The following is a 19,591-nucleotide window of genomic DNA, read 5'->3' as shown; positions in this document are numbered from 1 at the left end:
GTATAAATGGCCTGTTGACTCAAGGATGAGATCATGTACCCTGATACTGTATTGCTCACTACTGACTGACTTACACCACACCAAGAAGGTCAGACTTTTTGAAAGGGCTCCTGAATCAGGGAGTACAGTGTCCAATCCTCACCCAGGTAATAACTGCAATTTTCTGGATCTCAAACAGTAGATGGATGTTGATGGTAGTTTACCTTTTGTGATCTGCTGCCACCAGCTGTTGGTTTGGAGGACTCTGCAAGATTTTCTTTGCCGAGACTCAGTGGGGATAGCGCTAACTTCTGTGCAGCCAGGCGGGGGCTGGTCCGGGTTGCCATGGTTGTTCTCCGCAGGATATATGGGCTAGTCTTTCCTGTCGGGATGTCAGCAAACCCTAAGGGCAAAAAAGCTAACTGTCAGCACTGCTAGGTCCAATTCTATCTACAATGGAAAAGATATTCATTAGGTGGTTTTAACAAGGATAATGCAAACTCCAAAAAATACTTTGTCCTAGCCACTTTGGTCAATGGACTACACTTCACAGTTGCTCTGGGAGTCACCAAATTGAATCAAGTAACTAACAGGTTTTCTCTTATTAGAAACATAGAAAATAACAATGGGAGAAGAAGGGGAAAATAATACTACACAGAAAAAGTTTTTTCTGCTTCTATCTTCTACATGGATGTTTTACTTTGCATTTTTCTAAGATCTAAAGAATACCAGCAGGCCTTATTGTAAAATTGGGTTGGGGGAAAAAGGACAGTACAATGGAAAAATAAAATATATATATAAAAGAAAGGCAAGTGCTTGTTTAAAGGGGGAAAATGTAAAATGATAACAGCTACTTCAGGCGAGCACTCTCATGTAGGTGGGAGGAGAGAAACTGACCTTCCTAAAGGTGATTTCACAGTCACTCGCGTGGTCTCTTTCCACAGAAGGAAGTGACGTGACTTTTGATGACCCAGGAAAGAAAGTCAATCCCAGGGATACTAAGAGTTAATGTATCAACACACACTCCAGAACTGCATTCAGGGCTAACTAAAGCAGCGTTTGATTTTGTTTTTCACACTTTAACTACATATAAAAATTACCAGTGAGAGATAGATAACTATTTTGGGGCTAGAGTTACTCAGAACAATGCTTTTCAAACCATCTCTGGCAAAGAATCAGTTTAGATATTTGGGGGCGGAGGGGGGTGAAAGAATTTCCAATCTGCTGTGGAATAGTATTTTTGTATAATATAATGAGAACAAATCAATAGAAAAAATGATCCGTGCTTGGATGTTACAAAAATATCAAGTTGCTATAAAATTTCTAAAGTCCTACTTCATTACAATACATTGTTTCAGTCAGGAACCAATAACAAACAGTTCCTAGACTGGCACCAGTCCTGGGGCCAGACTTGGGAGAAAACCAAGTTTAAAAAAACAAAACAAAGTGTAGTCAGTGGCTCCAGCCAGGGGGCCAGCATCACAGGGTGGACCCTCCAGCTCACCTGCTAGCTAGGTCAGACATGACCAAAGGGTAGGAAACCCTGAAGGGCGTCCTTGATTTAATGATTTTTTTCAGCATTCAAATAACAAATTCTAAACAGATTTTAGACAGTCATTTTACCAATCTACCAGCTCTTTTGTTAATATGACACAAATAATGAGATCCCAGAGGAAAATATATGCCTCATCCATTTAAAAGCAGACTATTGTTTATGAACATCAATGAGATTATTGCACAATAATGTAAAAAAGCAAATACTTTTGTCTTTTTATATGTGAACCATTATACGGAATTTCAAAAGAACACAAATAATTTTGTTTTAAAATTAGGCATACCTTTCTTTACAACTTCTGGAAGTCCCTCGGGCTCAAACTCAGTACCTTCTGTGTCTTCTGCAGGGTGAATACCACTCATGACTGCTTTCTTGCTTTTTTTAGAAAAGGTCTCTGGGGTAGAAGGTGTTGGTGCTCTACCATTCTCCCATATCCCACTGGACCTTTGCCTCTTGCCTGAAGCTTTTTTCTGGCCAGATGATAACCTCTTTTCAGCAGCAGAAAGGATTGGAGATGGTCCTGGAACAACTGGATCTAGCAAAGGAGACCCTCGGGAATCTGGTTTAGATTGCTGTGAATAGAGATGAGCCACTTGTGTCTCTAACATCTCTTTAGCTTTCTCTAACTTTTCATGGCTTATAAGCAAGGAACAGTACTTATCCAAGTATTCGTCTGCCTCCTTGGTTTTTTCTTCAAGAGCCTCTTTCAGTTCTTTGATCGCAGTTGTTAATTCATCGACCTTGGTATCCACAACAGTACCTGTCCAAAGTAAAGCAATACATCATGTATGACTTGATGCTTCTCTAGTTAACAATGGGCATCGTGAAGCAGACAATCTTAGACGTGTTCTTTCTTTGATTTTTTTGAAGAGGTACGGGAGATATAACAGTATATGTTCTTATAGTTCAAACAACTTTTGTTTGGGAGGTATCATATCACATCAAGGTAGATATTCTAGTCCTGTGACATTCCTTGGGACAGCTTAAATAAAACCCACCAAAATCTCAAACTCGTATTTCAGTAAACTCACTAAACCTTCTTGTAGCACCAGTTATGTGCAATTAAATAAATCCATTTTTTACATCCTTATTTTCCCCAGTCCATTCTGTCTACCATAAGTGGATGAACAGAAGTCAGTAAAGATTATGAAGCTTCTGTTGTATGGCTTTGGGAGACAAAATTCTAACAAATGATCAGGCAAATTCCAAAAAACCTCTGAAAGTATTTGAAGACAAGGCAGGGTCTGACGAACAAGGGTTTAGGGGAACACTATAAAGGTAGGAATCTTGGTCAACTTGTAGCTGCCATGGGTGTTATTAAATCCATTAGAAAAATCCCCTGAAGCCCCAATCTACCCTGAGCACTGTTTCCAAAAGGGAAGACTGTTGACCCACACCCTGCCACGCTACAGACCAGGGAAGCCAGTCAGATTATGCTTGTCATCATCTATCCATAGAGTAAGCACATGGCACTCCAGGGGCATAAGTGGATAAAAGTGACAATGAGAGCTATCATTTCTTTCCTTTTCTATTTTCCCACACAACTAAATATATGCCTCCCACCCTCACCCGTTCCCTTTAGTTGACCCATACAACAGACTGAGGATAACCAGAATCAGCTATTTATAAATTACCAAAGCCAACTCTGATGCCAATCTATTGACAAAGAAACCACGCAACTGAACATCAACATGAAAAACTCTTCTTAGACTGGCTCATGAGCAAAAAGTACCACCATGTTTTTTTTGCATGTTTTATAGAACAGAAGATGCGATAATTCTATTTCAAAATGGCTTCATTCCGGTCAGGCATGGTGGCTCCTGCCTGTAATCCCAGCACTTCGGGAGGCCGAGGTGGGCAGATTGCTTGAGCCTAGAAATTCAAGACCATCCTGGGCAACATGGAAAAACCTTGTCTCTACAAAAAATTTAAAAAATTAGTCGGGGCCGGGCGCGGTGGCTCAATCAAGCCTGTAATCCCAGCACTTTGGGAGGCCGAGACGGGCGGATCACGAGGTCAGGAGATCGAGACCATCCTGGCTAACACGGTGAAACCCCGTCTCTACTAAAAAAAATACAAAAAAAAATTAGCCGGGCGAGATGGCGGGCGCCTGTAGTCCCAGCTACTCGGGAGGCTGAGGCGAGAGAACGGCATAAACCCGGGAGGCGGAGCTTGCAGTGAGCTGAGATCCGGCCACCGCACTCCAGCCTGGGCGACAGAGCGAGACTCCGTCTCAAAAAAAAAAAAAAAAAAATTAGTCGGGCGTGGTGGCGCCTGCCTACATAGCTCCAGCTACTCGGGAGGCTGAGGTGAGAGGATCCCTTGGAGGTTGAGGCTGCAATGAGCCATAATGGCACCACTGTACTCCCGTCTGGGTGACACAGCAAGACCCTGTCTCAAAACCAAAACAAAAAAAGGCTTCATTCTGAGTTCTATAATGATCCCAAGATAAGCACAAAATTCAGAAATTGGAAAATGGATTAATGGTAAAAAATCAGCACTCAGTAATAGAGCACAGCACTAAAAATAGTCCCTAAGCACGCACACCATGTGTTATTCCACTATTGGAAAAGAGTGCTGGCTAGCTGATGTGCCCCAGTTAACACCCACCTGTTTTCTGCTTCTCCTGTGCAGCTTGAAGTTTAGAGAGTTCTTTCTGCAATATCTCCTTTTCCTCTTCCAGCTGTTTACAGGATTTGATCAACAACTTTATTTTCCCCTGGGCACGTTCATTTTCCTTCTTCAACTGATTTACATATTTTAGATTGTCCATCTACAAAATGAAAGTAATTCCATTTAAAAACTTGAATTTCTTTTTATAAGTACATGGAAAAATAATTATGAGATATAAGATTCATATATTGTAAATTTAAGAATTATTAGATTCAATACAAAACATCTAAAGATGCACAAAACCATTCACCTTCTCTACTCAGTTTCCTAAGTCTCCCCAGTTGAGAATGTGGTTTTGTCATTCTCTTTCTTAGTATCACAAGTATAAACTATGGTTCCTGAGATGTCTATACTAAGTACCCACTATGTCTGTATTTATCCAGTGGGAATCACACTGGATTACTGGGCAGGGAGACAAGGAACACTTTCTTGGTGGGTCCAAAATTCTCAATGAGAGAATTGTGTTCCCATTTCTAATTGCACTGTTACAGTTTCAATACCTGCCTTGGTATTTGTTTTAGCTATACCACGTGAAGGCCAAATGATATTAGAGCTCACTATACAAATTTAAATTGTATTATGGCTCGAGTAGAAAGACAATAGAATGATAGGAGAATTGTGTCCTCATATACTTCTCAGTGGTACAAGTTCATATTCTTATTCACAATTCCCAAATCAAAAAAAGAGCTATGCAAATGATTTAGAGGCAAAACCCAACCTGAGCAGATATAAAGGTGTTTACAGTCTTTATTAATTCATTTATTTATTTTTAAGACAAGATCTCCCTCTGTCACCCAGACTGGAGTGCAGTGGCACCATCATGGCTCACTGCATGACCTCCTGGGCTCAAGCAATCCTCCCACTTCAGTCTCCCACGTATCTGGGACTATAGGTACATGCTATCACAACCACTTTTTTTTTTCTTTTAGAGATAGGGTCTCACTATGTTGCCCAGGCTGGTCGCAAATTCCTGGCCTCAAGTGATCCTCCTGCCCTGGCTCCACAGAGTGCTGGGATTCTAGGCATGAGTCATCACACCTGGCCCAGTATGTATAGCCTCTATTTATCCTGCCTCATGAGACTATCCACACATTTTGCTGCAGAAATATGAATTTGATTATGCAATATTATAGCAGATCCCACTGGGATATTATATATGGCATATACATTGTATTATGTAATATATTTTAAAATGCAGAATTCTAAAACCATCTGATATGGCATCATGAATTTCCAAAGGACGACCAAACAGCAGCAGGAGGAGGAAGGGGAATGGGGATGGGGGATGGAGAAGAACCCAGTATCATATTCGTATTGCAAGTAGTTGTTAGAGCTTGGATCTCATCCTTGTATACTTCATCTTGAAATTATTTATTAGTAATGATGCAGTAAACCTTACCCTTTCAGAACTCGCTACTTCTGATTCCAATCACAAATGAATTAAGACCCATTTAATTCTATTTCAACAGTGCTACTTATTTCCTTTATTAAGCCCAGCATCTCATTTTGTACCAGAAGAACATCATTAATTATTAACGTGATTTTGAATTTTACTACTTTGTATTTAATTGGTAAATTTCCTTTACCTTGATAGTTGTATGAGAGCCATAAACATAATAAATTTATACCTAGTTTTCTGCTTGTATATATTCAATTAATGTCAAAATTTAAAAAATATAATCGTCTTCTAAGTAAAACCTTTGCTGGAAGATATTTATTACCCAGGTTCACTATTACACACTGTGGGTATTCATCTTACAAAACCTATCTATAGGAATCAAAACACCTCCTTTTCCAGGTAGAATTATAGTGGTACCATCTTGAGACTAGCAATCCCGAGATTAGGGTTCACCTTCACTCTTCCTTAAAAAAAAAAAAGCTCTATGATCCTTGCATGAAGAGGAAGAGAAAAATATCCACACATGTCTGCCTGACCAAGGTGCTCTGCCACACTTTGATCTCCCCATAAGCCACAGGAGGGTGAGTATGGTGACAGTGAAGTTGGAAGACAGCTCCTTCAAGACTTTGGAATTGCCCATCAGATTGTTTTCTATAGCTTAAGAGGCCTGCCCTCATCTGCTGTGTGGCTGGATCTTCAAATTTATCTCAAGAAGTCTTTAACATCCTCTAGTTTGAGAGGATGCATGAGGCAACGGATAGCTTATTCAAGCTATGAGACTGTAGATCACCCACTGATTTTTTTTAAGATAACTCAGCAGGGAACTGATGAATGACATCATTTTTGACTACCAAAAACTTTCATAAAATAAAAATGAAAACATTTAATGCAATACCATTAAAATCACTACCACCTGTATAAACCATTCGAAATCATGAAGCAAAGAAAAGTGAACACACCTTGGTTTTCTTCAATTCCTCCAAAACCTGAGTAGTAGCTTTCAATGAATTATTGAGCTCTTCTTTACTAGACTTTAAAAGGTCCATCTCCAACTTCTGTGAACTGAGACATTCTTCTTTAGAAGTCAATTTCTCTCGATATGTATGGATTTCTATTTCATACTAGAGCAAAACAAACGAACAAAAAAAAAAAAAACAAAACGTTACTTTAGCCAGGAGGCACAGCCAAAAAAAAAAAATGGTAAGAAAAACAAAAAACGGCCAGGCGCAGTGGCTCACGCCTGTAATCCTAGCACTTTGGGAGGCCGAGGCAGGCGGATCACGAGGTCAGGAGATCGAGACCATCCTGGCTAACACGGCGAAACCCCATCTTTACTAAAAATACAAAAAATTAGCCGGGCGTGGTGGCAGGCGCCTGTAGTCCCACCTACTCGGGAGGCTGAGGCAGGAGAATGGTGTGAACCCGGGAGGCGGAGTTTGCAGTGAGTCGAGATCGCGCCACTGCACTCCATCCTGGGCAATAGAGCGAGACTCCATCTCAAAAAAAAAAAAAAAAAAAATCAACTGATAAACTAAAAGAGGGACCCGGGTAAAAGATTGTGAAGTTAATATGAGACCTTTTATAAGATTATATGGCACAGTAATAACCCAGAATATTGACTTTTTTGGGGAAAAAAAAAAAAAAGCCTTACCATGATCAATACACTCTCCAGCTCCCCCAGTAACCAAACCCCACATTTCACCTGTTTGTTTGTTTCCAAAAGCAAAGCCTGATGTTTCTTTTCAGTTTCATGAAGCCGTAGCTGGTATTCAGCTATTTCCTCTCTCACTTTCCCTTCCTTTTCCACCTGGTCCTTGTGCATGCAATCCAGGCTCTTCTTCAATTCACTATTTTCTAGCGTGAGCTCCTTCAATTGATCCTACACAGAAAAATAATAATGAAATCATAATAGCACTTCCTCACAATTAAGAACCTGGAAATATTTTTAGGAAATAATGAGCACTGTGTGGAAAAAAAATTGTTTATGGGCAAGATAAAATCTGTACAGAATAGTGTTATAATTCTTAGCAATGTATTCACTTTTAATTGTGACTTCACCTCCAATGACACTTTCCTCTGCTCCAGCCCAACCACCTCGCTAGGTCATATCCAGAGACCACAGAAACCCTGAAATCTTGAATTCAAATAAATCACTCTGGGACCACATCTTCCAATGCTTCCAGCCTTGTTTATTAAAGTACTTCCATTGCAATAATTCCTGACCTCATCAACAGAACCACTACCATCTTCATAGCAAATCCCCTCTGGCCTTGCATTTTCTTCCTTGACCAACTTAGACCCCAGTTCTGTCACTAAAAGAATTTCCTTCCAAATATCCTCCAATCTTCTGTCCCATCCCTTCACCGTGAAGAACTGGCCAGACTCCAACCCTGGAAGCATTTGTCTTCTCCATGCCTGACCCCGAGTAGCTGTCTCTGTATGTTTCTGTATGTGTGGTGTCTACTTCCTCATCTTCAATTATTCAACCTGCTCCAATCGATTCGTCCCAGCTTTTCCTAAAAAAGCTTTTCATGGCATCATCAACCTCCATGCTGCAAATTAAAGGCACACTCTTCTGAGCTCATCTCAATCAACCTCTAAGTAGTATCTGGGGCTGCTGACCACTCCTTCCTTTTTTTGTTGTTGTTATTGTTGCTGTTGCTGTTGTTGTTGTTTGGTTGGTTAGTTTGGCTTAGTTTTCTTGAGACAGGGTCTCACTCTGTTGCCCAAGCTGGAGTGCAGTGGCACAATCATGGCTCGCTGCAGCCTCAGTCTCCAGGGCTCAGGTGATCCCCCACCTCAGCCTCCCAAGAATGCACCACCACGTCTGGCTAATTTTTTTGTATTTTTTGTATAGACAGAGTTTTGCCATGTTGCCCAGACTGGTCTTGAACTTCTGGACTCAAGCTATTAGCCCACCTCAGCCTCCCAAAATGCTGGGATTACAGGCGTGAACCACTATACCCAGACACTCCCTCCCTCTTGAGACACTCCTTCCTCTTGATTTCCAGAACATGACACCTCCCTGGTTTGCCTCATCAAGCCTTCTCTCCGTTTTCTTTGCTGGCTCTTCTTCCTCCATCTCACCTTGTGTGCTAGAGTTCCTTCAGGCTAAGCCCTAAGCCACCTTCTCTTCTCCATTATTTTCTACCATTCCCATAATTTCTAAACACTCCCTATATGTTGAACTAGCCAAGTAAATATTCCCGCCCCAAATCTTTCCTACCCTCTCCATACCCTTCCTACCCCTCCAATCTTTGTGCATGTCATTTTCCATCTGGCTCCAGCCACAATGGTTTACTTTCAATTTCTAAAAAAAATAAAAAGATCATTCTAGTCTCAGAGCTTTGACCACACTGCTCTCTAGACCTAGAAGGCTCCCCACTCTGCCTGTTTGTTGCCTAGCTGACTCGTCATCTTGCAGGTGACATCTGCTGACCACCCTATCTAAATCTGCTAACCACCCTATCTAAATTAGGTTGTTTGCTACCCTGATCCCCACATCCCAATTATTCCACAGCAAAGAATCTTATTTGTTTCACTTATAGTATTTATCCGCTTATGATTGTTACATGTTGCCTATTTCATGATTTAATATGTGTCTAGACTGTAAGCTGTACCAGTGCAGGAAATACAGGATAGTTACGGTTCAGCAGTCTATCTCCTGACCTTACTAACACTTATTATTTACAGAATGAATAAATGAATGAATAAAGCCAATACAAACTAACACACTCATATGTATGGGCCTGAGGCCAAACTACTCCTCTCAGTAGTGCTTATACATGAAATACAATAATGACACACTTGGGAGACTCCCAAGCTACTCAACACCAAAAGAGATTTCAGCAGACGCAATACACAAATAGCATTCAGAGGAACTCCTTCCAGGCAGTATGGCCAGAATATTCTCTAAGTCCATTCCTGAGATTCAATGCCAAAACCTTTCCATTTTCATAAATACTATATTTAAAGAAAACAACAAATTTCTCCAACTCTTTATACAGAATATTACATATATCATTTCAAATTTCTGTCATTATTCAGGGTCGCAATCATGACTATCTTATTTTGCTGTTCTTTACTACTCAGGAATGAAGTTGCATGAGGACTAAACAGCTATAGGGAAGTTTATAATTTAATCAGGTATGACAAACAGGTTTCATTTCATCTGCCAGCTCTCCCTGCATGGTACCAGCTACCCAGGACACAGTGTTAGGAGACTCAGAAGAAAGGGAGGGTATGAATTAGCAATATCTGCTATGGAAATGGCATTTGGCAGTGGCAGCCCAAGTGCTATAGATGTGCCACATTAACCCTGCCTAAAACTGTGACTTTAGTTCTGTTACTCTGCTAGTTCTTAGCAGATCAATGAATGTGTTTCTAGTAACATTCTAGCCTGTAATCTCTGGCAAGCTAGGAAAGCAGATAAACTTGTTGAAAGCAGCATGAGATCTACTTCTGATGTGCATTAATGTGGTACAAGGGTCCTCTTCTATGAAAACGTATTTGGGCTCTGAGACAGATATTTTCATGTGTTCAGAGGCTTCTCACGACTCCTTGTGGGCTCATGATAGTGCTGGATGGTAGAGATTACTACAAATCTGATTATGACATAAGCACAGGGTTATTTTTTTCAAGAGCTAAAAATAGGTAAACTACAGAAGGTCTTACAGAAACCAACAAGGAGAGTGCGCACAATGAATTAACACATCATAACATTTGTCACAAAAAACTTACTTTGCTGCTCTTTATTTCTTCCAACAGTAACTGTAACTCTCCGGTTAGCCTATTTTTCTCTCCACTGAGTTCTTCTTGCAGCTCTGCTGTTTTCTGTGCTATCTCATGCATTTCCCTCTGCAGCTCAGTTTCCTTTGCAGTCATTGTGTTTACCTGAAATTTCATCTTTCATTAGAATCTGCTTTTTGGTGGTGTGTTTTGATCAGATTAATCACTCTGATACAACATATCTGTGCCATTTATTAGCCTTCAATCATAAAATGGAAGCTGGCTAATGCCCCCTTTACTAATCCACTCAACTCAACATGCTCAAAACCTACTGGCAAGTTTACCTTTTCTTCCCAGAAAAGATTTAATAGAAGAATAGCAATAAGGGAAGGAATGACAAGGAAAGATAATGTTGCTAAGTCTTAAAATCTTTCACAAAGGTATTAATTTGAATCAAAGTTCAACATCAGAGATTATCATACCAGGCAATATCTTAGTTTATCAGTTCTTAGATCTCTACTGATCCCCTAGTGCCACACTAATCTGCAAGAAACATGCTTATGATTAGTGAAAAACAGTTAAAAAGCTATTGTTTGCATTTGCCCCTTGAAGTGAAACAGCGTGGTATGGTTTGTCTCATCATGTCTATACTAATTGCCATCTCTTGCAAGGTATACAAAACCCCGAAATTCTCAGAAAATACAGGGTGCAGATGAATTGCATTTTCTAGATACTCCTTTTTTTCCTTTAATATTTGTTCAGCAAAAATTAAATGTGACAAAATCACTTTCCTAGATCACTAAGTAAGCTCACCCGGCCAAAACTTAATTTTTCTTTAATAATTGAGCCTCTTGATGGCAGATCTTCCCTTTAATCATCAACTAACACAGTAGAAGGCTGCACAAAGAAAAGGTATAAAAGAGGGACTGAAAGCACAAAATCCCCAAGACGCACCCCAGAAGCCATGAGTGCTCTGTTGGTTATAAATCTATCAGTATCTTTAAAAGTGCTTTGTCCCAAAGGCAAAAAAGACACAGTAAGGCAGGCAGATCCTTTCTGATCCTAGGTAATGTCTGTTACACTCTCTATAGCAGTGAGTCTCAAGTGGGTATGTGGAGGCCAGTATTCTGATGTACTCTAAGAAAGGGAAATATAATTAGAACAAGGAACTGTGCATAAACCAAAGCTTTGCCCATATGTAGGTGCCACATTAAAAACCTGGCCCAATCCATGAACATGTCCCAAAGAATCAGCCAGAATAGTCACTACTGCCAGAGCCCACTCAATGTTTCTGCAATTCAAGACCCAGTAAACATAAAGCCTTTACAAAGTTTGGCCCAATATAGCAGACACTGTCTAGAAGTAAATATAATTCACAGTGTCTAGAAGTGAATATGGTTTCCTCCCTCATGACTACACATTTAAACATAAACAGATAGAGCCACTTACTTTTTCAACAAAGGACATTTTGTCCATTTTTGTCAATTCAAGCTCATTCTCTAGATTCTTGTAAGAACTCTGCAGCACTTCTAATGTGTCCTGCAAAGAGACATTTTTGGATTGTAGCACTTGGATCTTCTGCTCCAATTCCACTGTCAGATTTCCCAGTTCTAAGTTTTGCTTCTTCCAAAGTTGGTGCTCTCCTTCCACCTGGGATAGTTTAGAGACGAGCTGCTCTTGGTCTTGAATTTGATTTTTAAGTCTACTGATTTCTTCATCCTTCTTCTCTAGTTTCTGCTTGCCATCTTCTACTTCTTGAATGAGGCCATTCACTGAAGACTGCAAAACAATATTATTATTTTTGGCCTCATCAAGACCTTGTAGCAACTGAGCCTTCTCAAGTTCAAGACAATCTACTTGACTACTAAGATTCTGCTCTTTGGCCTTACAGGCCTCTTGGTCATTATGCAGGGCTGTCACTCTCTCATTGAACTCTTTTAATTGTGTTTGAAGCATCTCTATGGCAGTGTTTGATTTTTCTTTCATCTGTACTTTCTCTTGCTCTTTTTCTCGCAAAATATTTTCAAATGACGAATTTATTATTTCTAATTCAGATATTCGTTCTTGTTCTTTTTGTAATTTGTTTGTCAGATTTTCTTTTTCTGACCTTATGGTAGCAAGATCTAATTCCAGCTCTCTCAGACTTCGGGTCATCCCTTCTATTTTTGCTTTTAGGGTCTCTACCTCTCCTTTGGAACTCTCTGCCTCAAGAGCTGCATGCTCTTGGTTTTTCCCGGCTATCTCTAGCTCTCTTTCAAGATTCTCCACTCTACTCTTAAGTAAATCTGCATGATGCTCACTTTCCTTCAGTTGTTCTAAGACACAGAGCTGCTTCTTTTCATCAGTTTCTAGGCGGGCTCTCAGCTTTTCAATGCTATTTCTCAGCTGATGTGCTTCCTTGACTGGTGGGTCTACACTCTGTTCTGTGGCCTTCATAGCTTCTTGGTCACCACACAAGGCTGCTACTGCCTCATTTAACTCTTTTAACTGATTCTGAAGCATCTCCACTGCAGTTTTAGATTCTTCTTTGATCTGTATCTCCACTTGCTCCTTTTCTTCTAATAGACTTTTAAATGAAGAGAGTAACTTGTCTAGTTCTGACACTTGACCTTGTTTTTCTTGTATTTGTTTTGTCAGATTTTCTTTTTCAGACCTTAATGTGACAAGGTCTAATTCGAAAACTTTCAGGTTTCTGGCCATCTCTTCTATTTGTGTTTTTAGAGTCTCTACTTCTGCTTTGGAATTCTCGGCATCAAGAATCACTAGCTCCTGGTTTTCTTCTGACATCTGCAATTCCCTTTCAAGGTTCTCAACTTTATCCTTAAGTGAATCATTCTCCCGCTCGCGTTCTTTCAGTTTTTCTGCGACGTGCAGCTGCTTCCTTTCATCGGCCTCAATGCGAACTCTCAGTTTCTCGATGCCTCTTCTCAGCTGATGCACTTCCTCCTGTGTTGAGCTCAGCCTCAACGCGAACTCACCTTTCTCCACCAGCGCGGCCTCCAAGGCCTTGGAGATGTTCAGCTTTTCATAATCTGATTCACTCAGTCTGGTCTGCAGGCTTTCAGATTCCTTGACAAGCAATTCTTTCTCTTTATTCAGTTGTGCAATTTGGTTTTCCAGCTCACATTTTGTCAAAGACAGTGCCTGTGAGTCCTTTTCCAAACTCTGCAGCTTTTCCTGGAGATGAGTTTTATCTTTTAACAGCTCACTCACATCAGAGGACAAAGTCTGAAGGAGTTCTGTCTTTTCCTTCACCTCTGCCTCTGCCACCTGAATGCAATGGAGATACTCACTTCGATGAGACTCAAGCTCTTGTGTTTTCTCCTTCATTTTTTCAGACAACTGATCCAGTTCCATGTTTTTTTTTGACATAGTATCTAATTCTCCACGAAGCTGATTTCTCTCACTTGTGACCACTGAGAGTTCTTCTTCAAGGCAGACAATAACCTTCTGCTTATTTTCATTATCTTTTTCTAAACATAGCTTCTCTGTTTGAACTATCTCTAAGTCAGCCTCCAGGGAGAGGGCTTGATGCTCAATGTTAGCTTTCTCAGATCTGATCCTACTTAGCTCATTTTCTACATCAAGAAATCTCTCTTTCCAGCTGTCATTCACCTTGGCTACGTTATCGTCGATATCTTCATGTGATGATTTATCTGCATGCATTTCTAAGTTAGAATTGAGGCCTTCAGAACTTTCTACTCTCTGGAGTAACTCCTGGTTATCACAAGAAAAATATTCCAATTTTTCACTTAAATCTGAGTTTTCTTTCTTAAGTTCCCCAACTATTTTTTCTAATTCTATGCATGCTTCAATTTTGGTCATTAGTTGTACCTCCTGTAAATGGAGCTTTGAGTCTAATTCTTTCATTTCATTTAGCAAACTTTCAACTTTTCTGTCACGTTCCTCTATCACATGAAGTAATCTCAAATTTTCATTTGATGTCTCTTTTACCCGCAGTTGAAGATTTTGGATATTTTCCTTATTCCCCAGGAAATCCATAGGTACCGAAGCATTAGCACCAGAAAATGACAATTCAGAAATGCATTCTGAAGAGCCCTGGGTTTTGTCTTCTCCTGGAGTCTCATAATTGGTGTCTGGGTACTGTTCCCCAGAGCACTCTCCTCTGAGTTTCACTACACCAGTCTCAGTTATTTTCTCAATGTCTAGATGGAGGTCCTGTTGAACATCTTTATCACAAATCTGATGAACATCATGCTTTGGTGTTCTTTCTGTAGTTTCTGAAGTATGTTCTTTTGATATGTCACAGCTCTCATTTCGGCCCTGAATAGCCTATAATTATAATACATAACAAGCATGCATTTTATTTTTCAAAAAGAATCAAAATACAATAGACTTAGTTATTACTTTTTAGAAACTGATGCATGGCCTCTGCTAAACACATCTCTTCAAGTGGTGTATTTCCCACTACATCTTCCTCTCTTCATTCAAATGTTCAACATAAACAAACATTCAGTAGGTGGCCCCTACGGGCAAGACACTGGGGTTAGGCATTTATCTTGAAGACAAACCGTTCAGCTCAATTACAATTTGTAATGTATTTAAATTTCATATTTTCTTCCTTGCTAAGAATATTCAAGTAGCCTAAATATGAAATCTCTTATTAAATAAGAGGCTAACAAAATGCTCAGTTTCCACCTTCAGTATTTATGACATTCTGTAATAAGGCAGTAAAGTTTCATAATCAGATTCCTAGTCCAAGGACTTAATCCCCAATCCTGCACTTACTATATATTATTGGACAAATTACATATTTGAGCCTCACTTTCCTCTCACCTGTAAACTGGGGATCTGCTGTTGTGTCTACTCCCTACTCCTGCCATCACCTCACCATGACCTGCCTTCTCTACCTCACAGAGATAGACAGAGGGAATCAAGTGACATGCATACACTACATAGCATTACTAATCCAGCTAGCAGGCTAGAAAGGACAAAGTTACAAGCAATTAAACAAATACGTATTCAATTTTTTAAAAGTCCTTTTAAATGACTTATACCAAATCATATTTTTGTACCATAGTAAATTGTTAGAGAGAAAACTGTTTAGTAATACATAAAGAATCTCCTGTATTTAGTTCCATGACGATAACGCTGTAACATCAAAAATATTCTGAAAAGTGCTAGAGATTAAAAATTTACATCATATTACCATTCGTAAGTTCTTAATTAAGTATACTTTATTAATGCACAAAGGGTGGAAACACACATTCTAAAGACTTTCTGACCCCATAATTTTCTCCAGACTTTAAAAACATCTTTAGTAATATTCTATATATCGCTAAGTAAATCTAATCACTATAGAAATTTATTCCTCAAATAAAGTTTACTCATTTTCCTCAAGTTCTGCTTTGTTTTGAAAACATTTTGGTGTATTTTATTTCCTTGAGCCCTAAAAATATTTGAACTTACGTTTAATGTACATTTCAATCAGACAAACATTTACTGAGTATCTACTAGTCATGTAAACCAAGAAACGGCATTTAAATCCCAGGTACTTACATCTTCTGTGTCGATGCCAAGCAAAGACCGAGAACTTAAGTCCAGACCTTGTAGCTGGAGTCGTGCTACTTCCAGCTCAAGTGACAGTTGTTCCGTCTGTTTCTTTTCTGCCGCCAACTTGGACTCCATCTCCAGAGTCACGCTTGTCAGCTTCTGTTGCCACTGTTCATTTTCTGACAAATACTGCTTCCTAAGGCAGTCAAGCTCTTGCCTTTCAGAACTTAATAACTGTTCGAGCTCTTGAATTTCCTTATTTTTCATAATCCCTTGACTTTCCATTTTCTCTTCTAGCTTCTCGAGGGACTGCCGGTATGTCTCACAGAGGGACTCAAGCTCTTCCACACCCTTCACTGGGGCTGAAGGCGTTTCTTTCTTGGTCAGATTCTCTTCCTCCAGACTGCTGCAGAATACTTCATCTACACTGCACTGGTTTGCTGAAACAGTCCCTTCTAAATTATTCAAGAGAGACATTTCTCCTGTCTGTTCTAAAAGAGCTTTGTAAAAGGAGGAATCTCCCAAACTGCTAAGACTAGGGCTGTCAGGCACACAAGAGGATGACAGGGATGGAACGAGCCCCTCCTCCAAGCCCGGCTGCATCTCCTTCACCAGGTCACCTTGAAAGTTTCTCAGATTCGTTGACAAGACCAAATTTTCGGCCTTTAATGAGTCAATATAGGTCTGTAGCTCTGACATTTTAGAGCTCATTTGACAGTGCTGATCATATAAAATTTTGTGTTCACTTTGTAAAGATGAGAATTTCTCTTGCAATTCGGCAAAGTGTATTTGAACTTCTTTGTTTGACAATGTCAAGTGCTCGTAGGAATTACTCTCATCCAACGGAGCCAAACACATGGGGTGCTGTTCATTTGGTTGTTCACCAAATTCACCTCCTGGTACGTCTTCCACTAACTCACCATGGAGAAGACCACTGTCCTCATTTAATATTTTCACTTCATTTACTAGTTTCCCTACCTCTTCTGCCATTTTCCTGGTTGCTGTGATACATTCTGACCTTGAATCATTCAGCTCAGTTACTAGTTCGCACTTCTCGGCCTGCAGTATTTCACATATTTTCTCTAGCTCATTCAGCTTGTTCATTGCTGTTTGCAGAGAGCACTCAAGGTGTGCATTGTCGTTTTGACTTGTTGACAACTCATGAAGCACTGAAATATACCTTTCTTCTGCATCTACTTCACAGTCTTTAAGGCCACTAATTTTTTGTGACTGCATGTCTTGCAAATTTCTGGTTTCAAGATCTCCTCTAATTATCTGTAATTCATGCTGCAGGCACTCCTTCTCCTTCTCACTTTCCTGAAGTTTTAATTCCATATTTCTTAGCATAGCTTCTAATTGCACCAACTGCGCATTATAACTATCTAGAGAAATTTCTTTAACTTCAAGATCCATCTGAGGTTTAAAATTACATTGATTTCTCTCACTCTCTCTTTCTTTCACAGAGTTCCTAATTGGTTCCGATTCTAGATTTTGACATTCATGTTTAGTCTTCATTACCTTCATCAGCTGTTCATTCTCTTGTAATAAGTCATTAACTTCCTTTTGCATCTTGTTTTGTTCTTCCTTTAAAGTCATGATTTCTTGCTTTAAACCATCAGTCTCGCTCTTAGAATTGTTTTGGGTATCTGTCATCTCAGATCTCAGATCTTGCTGCACTGTCTCCAACTCTAGCATCAGATTCTGATTTCTTTCTTCAGCAAATGCTAATTTTGTTAAGAATTCTTGGTGTTCTTTTGCAAATGCTTCCTTTAGCTGTTCCAACTCATTTTTTCTATTTTCACAAAGACTAGTGCATTCATTTAGCAAGCATTCTAATTTAGAGTTCTTTTCTTGTGCTGCTTTGTATTTTTGACTAAGATCCTCATATGCATTTCCGGTTTCTTCACATCTTTGTAGTAAAATAAGTTTTTCTTGCTTGTACTGATCAGATAACTCTGAAATGCTTTTCTCTCTTTCATCTATATAGTTTGCAAAACTCTCACTTTTCTGGATTAAGTTCATCTTCTCTTGATTTAAAGATGCATTTATTTCCTTGAGAGTCTCATTCTCTTGGGTCAGCTGTTCAATTTCTCTTTTATTTAGAGAAATGATGGAACTCATTTCTTTCTTCTCCAAGCTTAGGGTTTCAGATAAAAGTTGTAGCTCCTTTAGAGAGTCTTCAAGTAGATGGTTGCTCTGTTTTAATTCTTGAATCTCTGCCTGCTCAGTTTCTAACTTATCATTTAAAAGTTGCAACTCTTTTTCCTTGCTCTCAAGGGCACTTAAGGTTTCAGCAACAACATTCTGGTGAGCAGAAGTGTCTTCCTGTAACTTACTAATGCGCTGACTTGTTTCAGCCACAAAACTTTGATGCATCTGTTCTGCTTTCATAAGATTTTCTTCTATTTCTCCTTTGATCTGCACTAACTCTTCACACTGCTTTTGCAGGTCTGAGTTCATCTGTTTTTGAGATTCTAATGAAAATTCAAGTGAATCAACTCTATTTTGTAGGATGGCAGAATTTTTTGGACTTTGGTCTGCTTCTAAACGACATTCACTCCTCTCTGAAGGCATGCTTCCTTGTTCAATTATATTTGCAAAGGAATTATGCATGGCAGGCTGCTCATCAAAAGCCAAAAGACTTCTCTGATGATCTTCATTTGTCGCCAGAGAAACATGTCTAGATTTTAGCAGATCCCTGAGGCTCTCATATTCAGCATGCAAGTCTTGGTAACACCGGTCTTTGTCCATTATTTCATTTGACAGCAACTGAAGCTTGTGTTCTAGATCTTCAACTTGCCCAGTAAGCTGAGAAGTCTTCAAACACATATTTTCTATTTCCTTCTGATGTTTCTGATCTGAGAACTCAGCTTTCTGCTGTAGCTCTACATAAGCTAGTTTCTGGGTCTCTACCTCCACAGACTTGCTATCTATCACGTTGTGAAGGTTTCTGATCTCGACACTTAGGTTTTCTCTGTCCATCTCCAGCATTCTTACTCTCTCGTTGTATTCATGACTTTTTATTTGTTGTGTCTTGAGACAAGTTTCCAAGTGATTAATTTTACTCTGCAAGTTTTCCTTTTCTGATTCCATCTGAGTTAAAAGTTTTTCGTTTTCACTCTTCCAACAAGAAAACAGAGTTTTCTCTTCTTTCAATTCTTCATATTCTTTCTTTTTTAACTCCAAAGCACTCAGCAAAGCTTTGGACTCTTTCTCTGTCTTGCTTAACTTATCATTCAGTTGTTCAATGTGATGTTCCCTTTTCTTCAAAAGGTCTTGAGAACAATCTCGCTGCTTTTCCAGCTCAGCCACAGCAAGCTTCAGTTTCTCTAAAGTCAGGGAGTTTTCTTGCTGATTTATTTTTTCATGAAGATCTCTTAACATGGTTTCCTGAGAGGTATTCTTCACTATTTAAAAATAAATAAATAAAAGTTGTCAATGTTTGTAATAAATATTTATTCTACAGAAATGCAAACTCCTCCCCCCACCCTCCCCACCCCCTAAAAAGTCCAAACAAACTAACAATTACTCAAGCCCTGGAAAAACTGGCATTATTGCCTGGGTACTTTCTAGAAAGTGGACCACTTGGTAATTATCTTATTAAAAAATGGGAAAAATGGTCATCTTAAGGAGAGTAACATGTTTGTTCATCTTTCTAACAGCTTAAGGAAGTGTTATTGAATAAAATACCAAGGGATGATTTTCCTAAGCACTGTTTCTTTTCTTTGTATGTGTTTATATAT

General features: G+C 39.4%; 1 protein-coding gene across 1 annotated transcript in view; it reads right to left on the bottom strand.

Moving 5' to 3' along the window:
• Window positions 1-19,591, bottom strand: part of CENPF (centromere protein F) — a 56,315-nt gene that overhangs the window by 5,350 nt on the left and 31,374 nt on the right. The window contains exons 12-19 of the mRNA XM_033196431.1: window positions 15,855-19,255; window positions 11,784-14,627; window positions 10,347-10,499; window positions 7,309-7,485; window positions 6,566-6,727; window positions 4,145-4,307; window positions 1,818-2,294; window positions 204-382 (exon numbers count right to left, since the gene is read on the bottom strand). Coding sequence (XP_033052322.1) covers window positions 204-382; window positions 1,818-2,294; window positions 4,145-4,307; window positions 6,566-6,727; window positions 7,309-7,485; window positions 10,347-10,499; window positions 11,784-14,627; window positions 15,855-19,255 — 7,556 coding nt within the window. The remainder of the gene's footprint in view (window positions 1-203; window positions 383-1,817; window positions 2,295-4,144; window positions 4,308-6,565; window positions 6,728-7,308; window positions 7,486-10,346; window positions 10,500-11,783; window positions 14,628-15,854; window positions 19,256-19,591) is intronic.

Source organism: Trachypithecus francoisi, unplaced genomic scaffold, assembly GCF_009764315.1.
Source record: "Trachypithecus francoisi isolate TF-2019V2 unplaced genomic scaffold, Tfra_2.0 Lachesis_group5, whole genome shotgun sequence".
Classification (NCBI taxonomy): domain Eukaryota; kingdom Metazoa; phylum Chordata; class Mammalia; order Primates; family Cercopithecidae; genus Trachypithecus; species Trachypithecus francoisi.
This window is presented reverse-complemented; position numbering and strand designations above follow the sequence as displayed.